Source organism: Malaclemys terrapin, chromosome 2 (genome assembly GCF_027887155.1).
Source record: "Malaclemys terrapin pileata isolate rMalTer1 chromosome 2, rMalTer1.hap1, whole genome shotgun sequence".
NCBI classification, from domain to species: domain Eukaryota; kingdom Metazoa; phylum Chordata; order Testudines; family Emydidae; genus Malaclemys; species Malaclemys terrapin.
This window is the reverse complement of record NC_071506.1, coordinates 224,294,481-224,309,389: the sequence shown is the minus strand read 5'-3', so window position 1 is coordinate 224,309,389 and position 14,909 is coordinate 224,294,481. Positions and strand designations below refer to the sequence as shown.

Below are 14,909 nucleotides of genomic sequence, written 5' to 3'. Positions count from 1 at the left end.
TCCTTTAAATCAGCTTCTGTACCCAATGACTGGAAGATAGCAAATGTAACGCCAATATTTAAAAAGGACTCTAGAGGTGATCCCGGCAATTACAAACCGGTAAGTCTAACATCAGTACCAGGCAAATTAGTTGAAACAATAATAAAGAATAAAATTGTCAGACACATAGAACATAAATTGTTGGGCAAAAGTCAACATGGTTTCTGTAAAGGGAAATCATGTCTTACTAATCTAGTAGAGTTCTTTGAAGGGGTCAACAAACAGGTGGACAAGGGGGATCCAGTGGACATAGTGTATTTAGATTTCCAGAGAGGCTTTGACAAGGTCTTCACCAAAGGCTCTTACGTAAATTAAGTTGTCATGGGATAAGAGGGAAGATCCTTTTATGGATTGAGAACTGTTAAAAGACAGGGAACAAAGGGTAGGAATAAATGGTAAATTTTCAGAATGGAGAGGGGTAACTAGTGGTGTTCCCCAAGGGTCAGTTCTAGGACAAATCCTGTTCAACTTATTCATAAATGATCTGGAGAAAGGGGTAACAGTGAAGTGGCAAAGTTTGCAGATGATACTAAACTGCTCAAGATAGTTAAGACCAAAGCAGACTATGAAGAACTTCAAAAAGATCTCACAAAACTAAGTGATTTGGCAACAAAATGGCAAATGAATTTAATGTGGATAAATGCAAGGTAATGCACACTGGAAAAAATAACCCCAACTATACATACAATATGATGGGGGCTAATTTAGCTACAACTGATCAGGAAAGAGATCTTGGAGTCATCATGGATAGTTCTCTGAAGACGTCCATGCAGTGTGCAACGGCAGTCAAAAAAGCAAACAGGATGTTAGGAATAATTAAAAAAGGGATAGAGAATAAGACAGAGAATAAATATCTTATTGCCTTTATATAAATCCATGGTACACCCACATCTTGAATACTGAGTACAGATGTGGTCTCCTCATCTCAAAAAAGATATACTGGCATTAGAAAAGGTTCAGAGAAGGGCAACTAAAATGATTAGGGGTTTGGAATGGATCCCATATGGGGAGAGATTAAAGAGGCTAGGACTTTTCAGCTTGGAAAAGAGGAGACTAAGGGGGGATATGATAGAGGTACATAAAATCATGAGTGGTGTGGAGAAAGTGAATAAGGAAGAGTTATTTACTTGTTCCCATAATATAAGAACTAGGGGCCACCAAATGAAATTAATGGGCAGCAGGTTTAAAACAAATAAAAGGAAGTTCTTCACACAGCACACAATCAACCTGTGGAACTCCTTGTCTGAGGAGGTTGTGAAGGCTAGGTCTATAACAGGGTTTAAAAGAGAACTAGATAAATACATGGAGGTTAAGTCCATTAATGGCTATTAGCCAGGATGGGTAAGGAATGGTGTCCCTAGCCTCTGTTTGTCAGAGGGTGGAGATGGATGGCAGGAGAGAGATCACTTGATCATTACCTGTTAGGTTCACTCCCTCTGGGGCACCTGGCATTGGCCACTGTCGGCAGATAGGATACTGGGTTAGATGGACCCTTGGTCTGACCCAGTATGGCCATTCTTATGTTCTTAACATAGCTTATTCAAGTAATTCTCATTTTTAGCTAAATTCTTTCTAATGTGCTGTTATGGTATTCAGCCTAACAGATAGCTGTGCTATATGATTACTTCGTGGTTAAAAGTATAACATATGGAAAATACATTAAAAAAAGCTATGAAGATGAAAGAGCATGTACTTAAAAATACTTACAAAACAGCTAAATAAAACACACAATTAGAATCTAAACTGCATTAACTGAGTACATAACACTTCTGTCTTCACTATTTGTGTGACTTTTTTTAGTGCTTCTTTCCAAAGGTAAATTCCTGTTGTGTGTGTTGGCTGGTATTAGCAACAAGCAAAACACTGGATTTTGTTTAACATTTTTTTTTTTTTTTTAAGAGCAGTATTAGAAGTGTGGGAGGTTAACAGAGCAGTTTGGGTTCCTCAGGATTCTTTCACCAACCATACAGGTGCAAATTGATACAGCCTGGAGCTGTATTAGCATGTACAGCAACTCCTCACTTAAAGTCATCCTGGTTAACGTTGTTTCGGTGTTAGGTTGCTGATCAATTAGGGAACATGCTCATTTAAAGTTGTGCAGTGCTCCCTTCTAACATCGTTTGGCAGCCACCTGCTTTGTCCACTGCTTGCAGGAAGAGCAGCCCATTGTAGCTAGCTGGTGGGGGCTTGTAACCAGGGTGGACTGGCAGCCCCCCTATCAGCTCCCCGCTCCCCTAAGTTCCCTGTGCTGCAGCCACCCAGCAGGCTAGCAATTGCAGGCTAGCAATTGCTGGCAGTTCAGGTGTCCCTCCCCACTCTGCCATGTGCTGCTCCTGCCCTCTGCCTTGGAGCTGCTCCCAGAGACTCCTGCTTGCTGTGCAGGGTGGGAAGGGGGGGCTAATGTCAGGGTGTCCCCCTCCCCCCTACTCCTGCACCCCGCTTACCCCTTCTCCATATAGAGCAGGGAGGGGACACCGACGGAGAGAGACAGAGAGCTTGGGGCAGCAGCTGCGGTCTCAACTTCCTGATCCACTTAAAAAGACAATGTACTTAAGAGTGGGTCACATTACTTAAAGGGGCAGTGTCCATCTCGCTCTCTCCCCCCCCCCACACACAAGGTGTGTGTCTGTCTCTGTCTGCAATGCTGTCTCCCCTCCCTCATATTCGTGCTGCCTTGTGTGAGAGGCTACATTAACAACAATGTGTTAACCCTTGAGGGCTCAGTCGAGTGCTAGTTCATCATTTAGCAGCAAGGCATTCCCTGGGAAATATCCCTCCCTCTTCCACCCTCTGACTTCATCACCTCAACCAAGCTTCACAATCATCATAGCTGTGTACAATATTAAATTGTTTGTTTAAAACATATACTGTGTATATCTATATAACATATAGTTTTTTGTTTGGTGGAAAAAAATTCCCTTGAACCTAACCCCCCCATTTACATTAATTCTTATGGGGAAATTGGATTCGCTTATCATTGTTTCGCTTACAGTCACATTTTTCACGAACATAACTACAACATTAAGCGAGGAGTTACTGTACTACTTCACCCTATACTGTGGGATACCCTGGGAGAGACCAGACTTCAGCTATGCATGCAGGAGCAAAGGATCTGCAGAAGCTAGACTCTTCAAGGACCAGCTGAAGGACAGAGAAAAGGGCTGTCCATGTGTCTCCAGGGTCAGTGCCTTCTTCCACGGAAGGAGTAGGAAACGCTGGAAGTTGAAACGCATGGAGTTTCCTTTCCCTTTTGTGGGTTATTCCACATAGGAGACAACGGGGCTTTAAATTATTTTGGCTGTAGCAGGAACACCCGCTGACACAAAAAGGAAGGTGTAACTTTTCAGAGTCAAGTTTTGCCTGTGATTGCATTTCAAGAACTGGGGCAAATTTGGCTGCATACAAAAGAATGTCAAGACTATTAGGATTAATTCTGAACAGTGGGTATGCTATTTCTTTTGAACTGGAAAAGAGCTAGTTAAGCCATCATACTGCATTAAGCATGCAATTACCATTGGGTATCAGAAATACTTTTGACTTCAGTAGAATTCTGACAATTTACACCAGCTAAGGATATTCACCCTAGCAATGAACGTCTTTTTCATTCATTGATAGATTAGCTTCACTTTTGTTGTTGTTGCACATGGTATTAAATCAAAATATTAAATACTGTGTAAATTATGGCCCATCATCAATGAGAGATTTATTTAGGAAAAATTGCTGCACTTTACACAATTTGCTGCTCTATATTACCTGAAATTCTGCAGCTTTCAGATTTCTGAAAATGCAACAAAGCCGTCTTGGTTTCAACCTGAAAAAATATGCTTTCTATATCACTGAAGTGCCCAGATGCTATAATTTGCTACTAGAGCTACTAAATCATTTTTCAAATGGTATCCTGAGACTGTACTGTCTGGAAAGGGTTTCGGGGCAGGGATGGGGGAGGGGGGGGGGGAAGAGGCGGGAACCTGTTGCAGCTCTTTTATATTGCTTAACTCCACTCTCATACTGTAGTTTCAAATAAAGAATCAAGGACTCTGTATCTTTTGGGTATCTAAGAAATGTGCAATGATTTCTATATCATAGCACATACATAGGTTGAGAATTTCAAAGAAGTGCTTTGAAAACCTCAACTGCAGCTTTTTTATTCTTAAAATATTGCTATTGCAAAAATCTTTAGCATATTTGGCATATTGTCATATCATTTTACCCACTGCCTAGATATTGGATTCCTAAAATCTTAAAGAAAAACAGGAGAAAAGTGCCACCATGGATTTAAATTAACTATTAAATGGACATATTACATGGTAAACTGCTTATATTATCATTAATTAGAGTATCCACTTATTTTACATTTTTGTAAAGATTTTAAAATGTGCTTAACTTCTTTGAGGCCTAATCTACCATAAAATAATTACAACAGTTGAATATAGGCATACTTGACGTGTATATGTATTCAGGTATATTTAGTACGCAGTATTCAGGTATTCAGTACAGTACTGCACACGCCACAAAAGTTTGGATTGTATGGATTATTTGTTTGTGAGTATACATAGAAACCGAATAACAAAAAATGAATTTGCAAATATGACAACCCAACATTTGGTATTTAACTCACTGAATAAGCCAGCAGATAGCCCAATAATGCACCAGTCAGTTACCTGTGGGTCCAAATAAGATACAGTCTCTGATATAGGATCAGTGTGGGCCACCCATGAAAACTTGACCCTTACATCTCCCTTGCAAGTAGAGAGACTGACTAATACCTGTTCATGTGCCAGACAGCATCGCCTATGCTTGCTGTCAGAGTGCAATTCCAGAGCTGGCTACCACAGCAGAACCATTACCTACCAAAATATATCAGGCAGTATGATTAGAAACCTATTAAAATTATAAAATTGTTTAGATTTTAATAGATTACACATTAAACATGAGAAAAGAAGTCAGAGCCAGTTTTGCACAGGAAGTTGAGTGAAATGCTCATTTTTCAAATATTTCCAACATTCCTGACCTTCCCCCCCCACCCAAAAAAAAAGAGAGAATTATATATGACTCATTTAGAGTGAGAAGTTGAGTGAGGTAATATCATTTATTGACCAAGTGGTATTGGTGAAAGGGACAACCTTGCAAGCTACACAGAGTTCATCTTCAGGACTGAAGAACCCAGGCCTGAAGAACTCCGTATGGCTCGAAAGCTTGTCTCTTTAACCAAAAGAAGTTGGTCCAATAAAATATATTACCTCACCCACCTTGTGTCTCTAATATCCTGGGACCGACACAGCTAAAACAACACTGCAAACAACAACCTGAGCCATTTAAAAGCCAGTTGGTAACATTAAACCCCTGCTTTAGGTTTTATAACTAGGTCAAAAATTCACTCTAGGTTGAAATTTATTATTCCAGGCTAACGCTTGGAATAATTTCTTTAAAATTCTTTGTGGAAATCTTTGAGGGGAGGGGGTAACAAAAACAAACACACAAACAAACAAACCACCCAATACATGCAAGGCAGTGGCTTCAGATGCTTTTTTGGCATCCTACAACCCAAAAGTAGCTTTATTTTATTTTAAAAAAAAATAACTAAAGAAACATCTGACTTATTTTCCATAGAAGAAATTAACCATTTTTGCTATTTAAAAAAAAAGGGAGGGGTTGGGGGGGGGGTCCATGTTCTTTCATTTTAAAAATGAGTTATCAGTATATTACTATCACTGAAAATTTGAAAAAGATTATTATGAAGATTTACTATAATTTTCAAAGGGACATCAATGATCTGATTTAACCCAAAGGCAAAAAAATTAAGGGTGGAAACGTCATCCTTCACCAACACAGATGTATATCAAAAACTATACAAAAATATCAACAGCTTGCATTAAAGATGGGTATCTATGTGAGGGGTCTTTGATCCTGGACTTTTCTACCCACCATGGTCTTCCAGACCCCAGATTACTTAATCTACTGGGCATGCTGCAACTCTCATGTTTAGTTCCACACATCTGGGCAGGTTATGAGTAAGAGGGATTATATTTTTATGTCTGAAGCAGAGGAGGTTTTAGTTATGTTATTTTTACTGCTGGAACAAATTTGTATTAAGGTATTTACTGTAAAGGTTACATTATGTAAGGGCCCCGAAGTGCAACATGGGCACCGGGTTGTTCTGTACATCTAAATCAATAAATAATGGAAATTGTTCTTCACGTCTCCCAAAATCTGCTACACAGTGGTGCTATGGGATGTTAAAACATTGCCCCACACCTTAAGCAATAGCAATGGAGCTAGGGAAGCATTAAAGATTCCCTTGCAAATGGTCACTACAACATAATTGCTAAGGAACACCTGAAGGTTCCCTAACTACCCTTTTAGGCATTATGGGTTCTACTTGGCCCTGTCTTCCTGCACAGCTGGCTGCAGTAGGAAAATGAACTCTTTCCTTCCTGCTGCCCTCCCCAGTGGAGGAGCAAGGTCTGGTGGGTTTCTTGCCCAGTCAGAAGACCCTCAAAATGGAGGTAAGGGAGGCAGTAGCCGTACATGGCAGTGCTCTCTGAAGGTAGAATCTTGGATTAGCAGTCATCCGTTATCTCACTAATCCAGAAGGCAGCAGGAGGAGGCCACCAAGCCTCCCTGAAGACTGGCATTAACTCTCTCTCCTGAGTAACTTTTAAGTTGGGTTGCATTTGCATTTTCCCCAATTTCCCAAAAATATATTTAATTATATTAAAAAAACCTGTGGCCTAGAGCAATAGTTTCATAGCAATTGAAACATCTCAAAGATTTATTTCAGGTCCAGAAAAGTTTTAAAGATGATAAAATTGGAAATTCTGGGGTGAGGCTGCTGAAATGCAACTAAGTTGAGAGCTAATAAAGTAAAATTCTTTAAGAAAGAATATCTGTTTTATATATGAATTTTGCTACCAGGCTATTCCAAATTCTGACCTTGGAATGTTGTTTGAATGTGGAACTTGGAACAGAAAATTAAGAATGTGGAATCTGGTATTATTTATAACCTGGCAAACAGGACTCCCAGAACTAAGTTTGTTAGCCAAAACAAGCTGATCCTTCTAATACAGGTAAAACAACATTCTAAATAATCTAAATGTAAAAATATATACAATCAAAACAGGAAAGTACTTTGGTAGACAGAAACTAGCTTCCTTATTAATTTTTAACATATTATGGAATATGGTTAAAACAGTAGATAGCTAACCAGTGTTCTTCACAGACACACAAAATTATACATCCCGACTATATCATAAATTAGTCTTTTCAGTGGGGATTGCTAAAAAATGCAATATGTCAGAATGATTCCTCAACATCTGCAGCAAAGGAAATGATTCAATTTCTTCCACACACTATTTACAAAATAATTATTAATAAACTCAATTCTGAAATGTTAATATTCTTATGTAAAAAAGAACATTTTAGCTACACTGTACATGTTTAATTTTTGCATATATGGGGACATTTACTAATCCATTCATTTCACAGCTCTCCAGACATAGATGTCATGCATATTTTTCCATTTAATCATTAATACCAAAACATTAAATAACTTATGGAAAACACATTACATAGCAATATATCAAGCTAAGGGTGTTCATGCTGTTTTTTCAGTAAAATGACTGTGTTGGGTCTATACTTTGTAAAATGGGATAAAATATATTCCTTTTCTGTTAGACTATTGGTGACAGATTCCAACAGTTTCCACTATATCTTCCTGTATTCAGACTATAGGGCAAGGTGCACAGAACTGAAGATACTGAAGTACACTTATTCTGAAGCATATCCAGAAACAGTGGGCCAGATTCCTAGCTGGTGTAAATTGGTCTAGCCTCAGCCTCATTGATGGTGAGGATCTGGCCCAGCATGTCTAGCCGTTTATAACTTTCAATCAGTGCAGAATAAAACTGTACAATGGCACTGGAAAGAATTCGCTACAATTAATTTTAGTGCTGGGGTGTCCATTTGGGTTTTGCTTTTGAAGTGAAGCTCAGCATAAAGGAGGCAGAAAATCTATAAGAAAATTAATCTCCAGTATCATGCTTGGTTTTACTGTTTACTTTTGAACTTGGAGGGGAAAAACTTAAGAGGGACAGACTTACTGCTCCAGATGCAAGAAATCCTTGCATCTCTGACCCACTGGATGCACATATCTCAGGATACATTTTACCCAAAGAAAAAAACAAAACTCCACATAACCCCATGTACTATAAAGAGCCAGAAGTGGAGAAGTGTCCCAAAAACTTAGTTTTGCTTTATATTTTGTTAGCACCCAGATACCATGGTGATGGGTGCATTATAAATAAAGGACCTAGACAGGCAGGTAAGATTGACTGTACTCAATATTCAGTTTTGAATTGTATGCCTCAACCATCCAGAACAAATATTTCATACTTCTATATAATCCTGGACTCAAGCAGTCAGTCTGTTCCTTCTTAGCAGTGGCATCTTGGATTTGACCTCCAGCATGATTCTCCCTTATGAAGTAGCCCACACAATCCCATAAAGCCCATCTTTAAGTGTTCTGTTTGTTCTCCAGTTAGTACTGTCCACATTCAGGGGCTCTGCTGGTTAGCTGCAAGCCCCGCAGTTGGATGGGGATTGCAAGTGCTTTATGTTGCCACATCCCCTTCTGCAAGGGCTTTGTGCCACAAGGGGCTCTGTGTTACACTGGAAGAAGCTGGCATAACCTTGGGTGAATTAGGTTCACTGTGAATACAGTCGACAGATGAGATTACACTACACTTTCTTTTAGATCTCAAGAATCAAGTCCTACAGGTTTTGCCAGTACTTGCAATTGTATCTCGAGTCTCACCATATTTGGTGTTTTCCATAAAGCATATGTGAGAATCTCAGCTTCCTTTGCATATGTGAGAATCTCAGCTTCCATAAAAATAAAAAAAAGCTTCTAGCCTGCATATTTGTGGAGAAAAAAGCTTGAACATATGACCAAAGCACACTCCCAAAGTTCAGAAACAGAAGGCAAATAAAAAGAACCCAAAAGCTCTATGTGCGTGGGGTTTTGTTTTGTTTTTAAGATTCACAATTTTTCAGCTCATCTCATGATTTTTGGGTACCTGACTTGTGATTTTTGAAAGTTTGGGAGTTGGTAATGCTGCAGCAACAGATACATCTATGGTCTATTGAGACTCTCTCTCAGCATAACCAAAAGGCCTAAGTGAAGCTGTAGCTCCTTACCTGTTGGTGTACTACTACGAAATGAGGAGGAGGGAGTGATTGGGGGGGTGACTGGAGGAGTAAGGCTTCCACTGCTGTGGCGGGGTGGAGTAGATACATTCCCACGGGACACTGAGCTTGACAAAGTCAAAGAGAGTTTAGGCTGAATCTTTTTCTTCAAGGATTCCTGCTCACGGCGAGCTGCATCAGTCATAAATCTAGAACAAAACCAACAATGATAAGACAAAAATTACAATTTTGAAACAGTAAATTAGCCCTTAATAATGGCGTTTCAAACTCAGCTATGAGAGATGTATTCCACTGCAAGGTAGACAGACACTATAGGTGTGAAACTGCTTTGGCATGTTGATCATTGATAAGCTGGGCTTTAAACTAGTTGGTGAGGGGAAAAAGTTGGGAGAGACTCATGAGATCTCCATGCCTGGCTTCAATATACAGGAGGGGGGAAATCTGCTAAATGAAGGTATGATAAGATAATGGAACCCTAGAAGATAAAAGTATAGACAGCACAGCAAAATAAAGTACAAATATTGATTAGAGTAATAATCAGGCAGCTGTCACACTTAGTGAAAGGACTATACCTAATGTGGTTGCAAAACTGGGTTATGTCCAAGGGAAACAACTGAAATGTTTGTACACGAATGCAAGGAGTCTGGGCAATAAAAAAAATGCAGGAACTGGAACTACTGGCACAGGAAGTCAGACTGGATATTATATTACAGAAACATGGTGGAAAAGCACTCATGACTGGCATACAGGTACTGAAGGGTGTATGCTGTTTAGAAGAGATAGGAATAAAGGTAAAGGTGGTGGGGTAGCAGTACACATCAATGAGGTGGTAAGCTGTAAAGAAATAAGATATGATAGAATGGACAAAACAGAAAGAGTTAAATTCACTTTGGGAAAGGATTATAAAAGAAGTTTTGTTAGGTTTAGGAACTGACTCCCAGGGTCAGACTCAGATATGGATAGAGATCTCATTAATATTATTAGAGACAAATACTATGGGATATTATGTCATAATGGGAGATTGGAGAATAAATGCTACTAATACTGGCAGTGCCCAGTTATTCTTGGATGGGCTAGATGGCCGTTTTCTTCATCAAATCATCACTGAGCCCACAAGAGGAGATGCAATTTTAGACTTGGTTTTCGTAAGCAGCGAGGACATAATAGAAGAGCTGGTTGTAGGAAATAATCTTGGCTTAATTAATTACAAATTGATTCAGTTTAAATTAAATGGAAGGATAATCAAAACTGGTCATCAGATGTGCTATTTGATTTCAAAACGGCAGACTTTAGGAAATTAAGAGAATTAGTTAAAGGCGTCAACCGGACTGAAGACTTAAAAAGACTTAAATGTGGAGGAGGCTTGGAATTTCTTTAAATCAACTATACAAAAACTGTCTGATTTTACATCTCAAACCAGGGGTAGAAAACTTGTAGGGAACAACTGGATGAATAATCACTTCAAAAAGGTTATTAGAAGTAAACAGAGCACCTAGAGGGAATGGAAAAAGGGATTGATAAGCAAGAAAAGTACATCTTGTAGGTTAGAAAATGTAGGAATAAAGTGAGAATTGCTAAAAGTCAAGCTGAATCAACTCTTGCCAAGGAAGTTACAATAAATAAGAGGTTTTCTTAGTTATGTAAATAAAAAGACAATAAGGATAGACAACGTTGGTCCTCTGTCTTTACTGTCCTTCCCATCCACATTGCATAATCTAGGCATGGCCCCAAAACCGAATACATATTTTTCCTGGAAATGGAAGTTATCCCATCTGACATGGAAGAGCTTAATGCACTCAAATCAAGGGGATTGGGTCATTTTAATCTCACAATAATTACATTACTATTTGTCATAGCTGATTAGGTATCCTTTAAAGTTGCATGCATATCCAGGGTATTCGTACTCAGACTAGAGGCACTGCACTGCAGAGGATATTTTCTTAACTGTGTCCCAAGATCAGAAGAGAAAGCAATTTGAGGGGGAAAAGAGTGGAGCAAAATTTTGTTTTAAACTAAAATCAGAAGGGGAACTTCAAACAAAACAGGGTTATAATTACAGTGTGTTTAAATTTCTGCTTTTATACCTGAAATGTCCATGGGTATACATTTATTCAATGGAACTTATGTAATGCAGTGTATTTATACAATTAAAACGGCAATTTCTTAAATAGTTGTTTCCCAGCTCTTGAAAGCTGAGTCCCACTTCTAGAAAATAAAACCAATCACAATACCCTGTGTCACCCCTACTGTGTGCTATTAAAGGCCTGCACAGTTTAGGGCTTGTCTACACAAGAAGTTATCAGGAAGTTACACCAGTATAAGGAAAGACATGAATTTATTTTGCAGTGTGTTTTTCTTTTTAAACGGGTGTAACCCTTCATGTGGATGCTCTCATTTTTTTAATTAATTCACTCTGGAAGTGAGATAATAGTCAAACACAAGTTATTAGGCTCCATTTAAGGTTAACTGGGTGATATTTAAGGGCTTGTAATATACAGGAGGTCAGATTAGATCAGTGGTCCCCAACCTTTTTCGTCAACCGTGGCGGCGGACGAGCATCCACCGAAATGCCCCCGACAAGCAGCGTCATCCAGAGGCAGCGGCGGCATTTCGGCGGCAATGCCTGTGGATGACGCTGCTTCTCGGCGGCATTTTGGCTGATGCTCGTCCACCGGCCAGTACGCAGGCGCACTTAGACACCCCAGTGGGTGCCATGGCGCCCGCAGGCACCGCGTTGGGGACCCCTGGATTAGATGATCTGCTGTCCCCATCTGGCCTTAAAATCTGGGCAGGGCCGACTCTAGGCATCAGCATTCCAAGCATGTGCTTGGGGCTGCACTTCTCAAGGGGGGCAGTGGTACTCCGTTTTTGTGTGTGTTTTTTGCTTTGGCGACGGCACTCCGGCCTTTTTTTTTTTGGGGGCGGCAAAAAACCTGGAGCCGGCCCTGACTCTAGGAATCTATGAGTCCACGTGGAGAGTTACGTCAGTATAACTACTGCAGTGTGGACTGAAAAGTCTGTTCATCCCCTTCTACATACTGTCCTCTCAGGGATGCGCTCCACAGTTTGAGAAACATTGCATTACAATATAATATGCAATACATTTATTTAAAAAAATGGGAGTATAATACCACCCTAGACGGCTTAGCAGCTGGTGGTTAGGCTTTATCATAGTTTTGAAGGAGTGAAACCAGGTTTTAGCTGTATTATAAGTTGTACTGGTTTTAGATTTTAAGGTCCTTAGGGCAGGGACTGTGTTTATTTATGCCTTGAACAGCAGAGATATCATCAGAGAGAGCTCAAATAATAAATACTAGTAATACGGTACAAAGCAGTTTTGTGTTGCGCTTGCATTAGAATTGTCTTTATCACCTAGAAAAATACATTTCAAACTCCAGGGAGGGAGTGTGGTCAGGGAAATGTCAAGAGTTATTGGCACTCTTTTTTATTGGACTAAGTACAAATAAAATGGGTTTTCTTTCAAAAGTCAAACATTTCATCAGCCCACCACAACAAGAGTGAGGGAGACTCAAGAATATGGTGGCAGAAAGCTAGTTCAGAACTCATCAAGTTCAGAGATAGAGCAATTATGATGGGCAATTATCTGCCCATTTTATCTTGTTTTCTGGATGCTCCAATACAAGAGACAAATAAACAATAAGTACACATTGTCTACTGGATTGAAATATTCATACCTTTGGCTATGCATCCACCTTAAAATATGCACATCTCTCTTTTTGGACCTGATAAACATGACTACGTTGGGCCTGAGTGTGTATCAATTCTGAGTGTGTGAACTGACATAACCCTTACTCATAACTAACTTCTGTCAATTGTTCTCTTTATAGATGAATACAAAGTACCAGAGCACTTTATACATATGAACGTATTAAGAAACAAAATTAGATGACAGCACAATGGCACAGGATACTGCGGAAAAAATAGGGATATATGTAAAGGGCCCAATTCTGCAAACAGAAACAGGAATAGTGATTACTATTGGTTTGGACTTCCCATGGTAGTAAGCAATGCATGTGATGGCATTTGCACTATAGTGCCATAAGACTGCCTTGTTCCTTCCCTATTCTTCCAACACACATTTTATATGAATATGAATACGCTATATTCTTTAATGCTTTCCGGAATTCTAACTGTTGTAGCAGTTTGCAGCTTACAGGTGGCTTCAGCTGAAACTGTGCAGAGGCTGCTGGAAGATAGTCTGAAGCTGCTATAGATCATGGAGAAGTCTTTATAGAAAAGCTGGCATTTTGGGGGTAGAGGGAAAGAGGAGAAAAAATTAACTTTTACTAACCAGAGCCCAGTATAGAAGACTCCAACTTGGCTCTGTGGGGGAAAAAAGAACCAGCTCTCTTTCTGAAAGGCTAGTGTACTTTGACACATCCTCAAACACTGTGGCATGAAATTCGTAAGTACCTTTAGAGTCATAAAGATGTAGCCTGTCTATCCATAGTATGGAGACATTAATAAGTGGATTTTTCCCATGATACCTAATGTCAATTTGTAGTATGAAGACATTAATAAACAGGTCTTTGACATGACAGCTTATCCACCTTTGGAACAGAAACAATGTATCATGTCAAGCAGTGGTATGGAGCTTTTACAGTGTTGGATATCTATGGTAACAGTTTAAGATTTTTGTTTTTTGTTTTTTTGTGGTTTTTTTATTTCCCACCCTTCCCTCTTCTCCCCCCGACAAACCTCTTTCCCCAAGGGTTGATCTATTAACATCACACAAATAAAAATCTGAATTTTAGTAAAGAAAAATATAGGATTAAAGGATTTTAATAAAATGAACATACACATTTGCTTTTCTCTAACTAGGAAGTGTCAAACTCACTTACATTTAGAATTTGTAGTAAAATATATGAGAGTATTTGCTCTTGGGTTAAAAGCTTTATTCCTTGAGCAAATTTTATAGCAACATTATAAATCCCTGAAAAGCTTGGATTATAACCTAATGTATGATATGTTAAGCGCAGCAGTATGAACACGACCATATAATAAACTCAGCCACAAATAACAATGTTAAAATAATGCTAAGGGATAATCAGTCTGGTTTAAATCCATAAAAACATGGAAAATGAAAGTTAACATTGAAACTTCTGGCTGGAGCTGTCCCGTTACTCACTCTTATTATGCCAAGGTGTTGCAGCATGCACAGTATGTTCTGAAAGATAATATATTGTTCATACCATGAAACGTTGGGGCAAACGAAGGATGGAGTCAGTCTGGAATAACAGCCTTACATTTGAAATCCTTTATTTGCTCGGTATAATAAAACACATAATTCTTCAGCATAACATTGTGTTTCAATATTGAATAGAAATTGTAATATTTTTAAATCGAAAACTTTTCATTTCTTGTAATAGATTAGTTAGTCCTTTCTTTGAGATTTTATTTGAACTGTGATACTGGATTCCAAATGTCATATTTGTGCTGAGTTATTACGGCATTCTTTAAAATATGCAATAAAATTATGAAATATTAGGTTTAGAATAGAATTAACAAAAATTAACAAATTAACTAAACCTTATTTATCTTTAATTACATGATCTCATACTACTTTTCCCTCCACAGGACCCTGCATCATTCAGTTCAGACAGTATGGATGGTTCTCCGGGAATGAATCAGGGTTGAATACTGAA

At 38.9% G+C, this 14,909-nt stretch overlaps 1 protein-coding gene across 1 annotated transcript in view; it reads right to left on the bottom strand.

Moving 5' to 3' along the window:
• Positions 1–14,909, bottom strand: part of JAZF1 (JAZF zinc finger 1) — a 269,372-nt gene that overhangs the window by 32,597 nt on the left and 221,866 nt on the right. Inside the window, exon 3 of the mRNA XM_054018230.1 lies at positions 9,235–9,431. Within this exon, the coding sequence (XP_053874205.1) occupies positions 9,235–9,431 (197 nt within the window). The remainder of the gene's footprint in view (positions 1–9,234; positions 9,432–14,909) is intronic.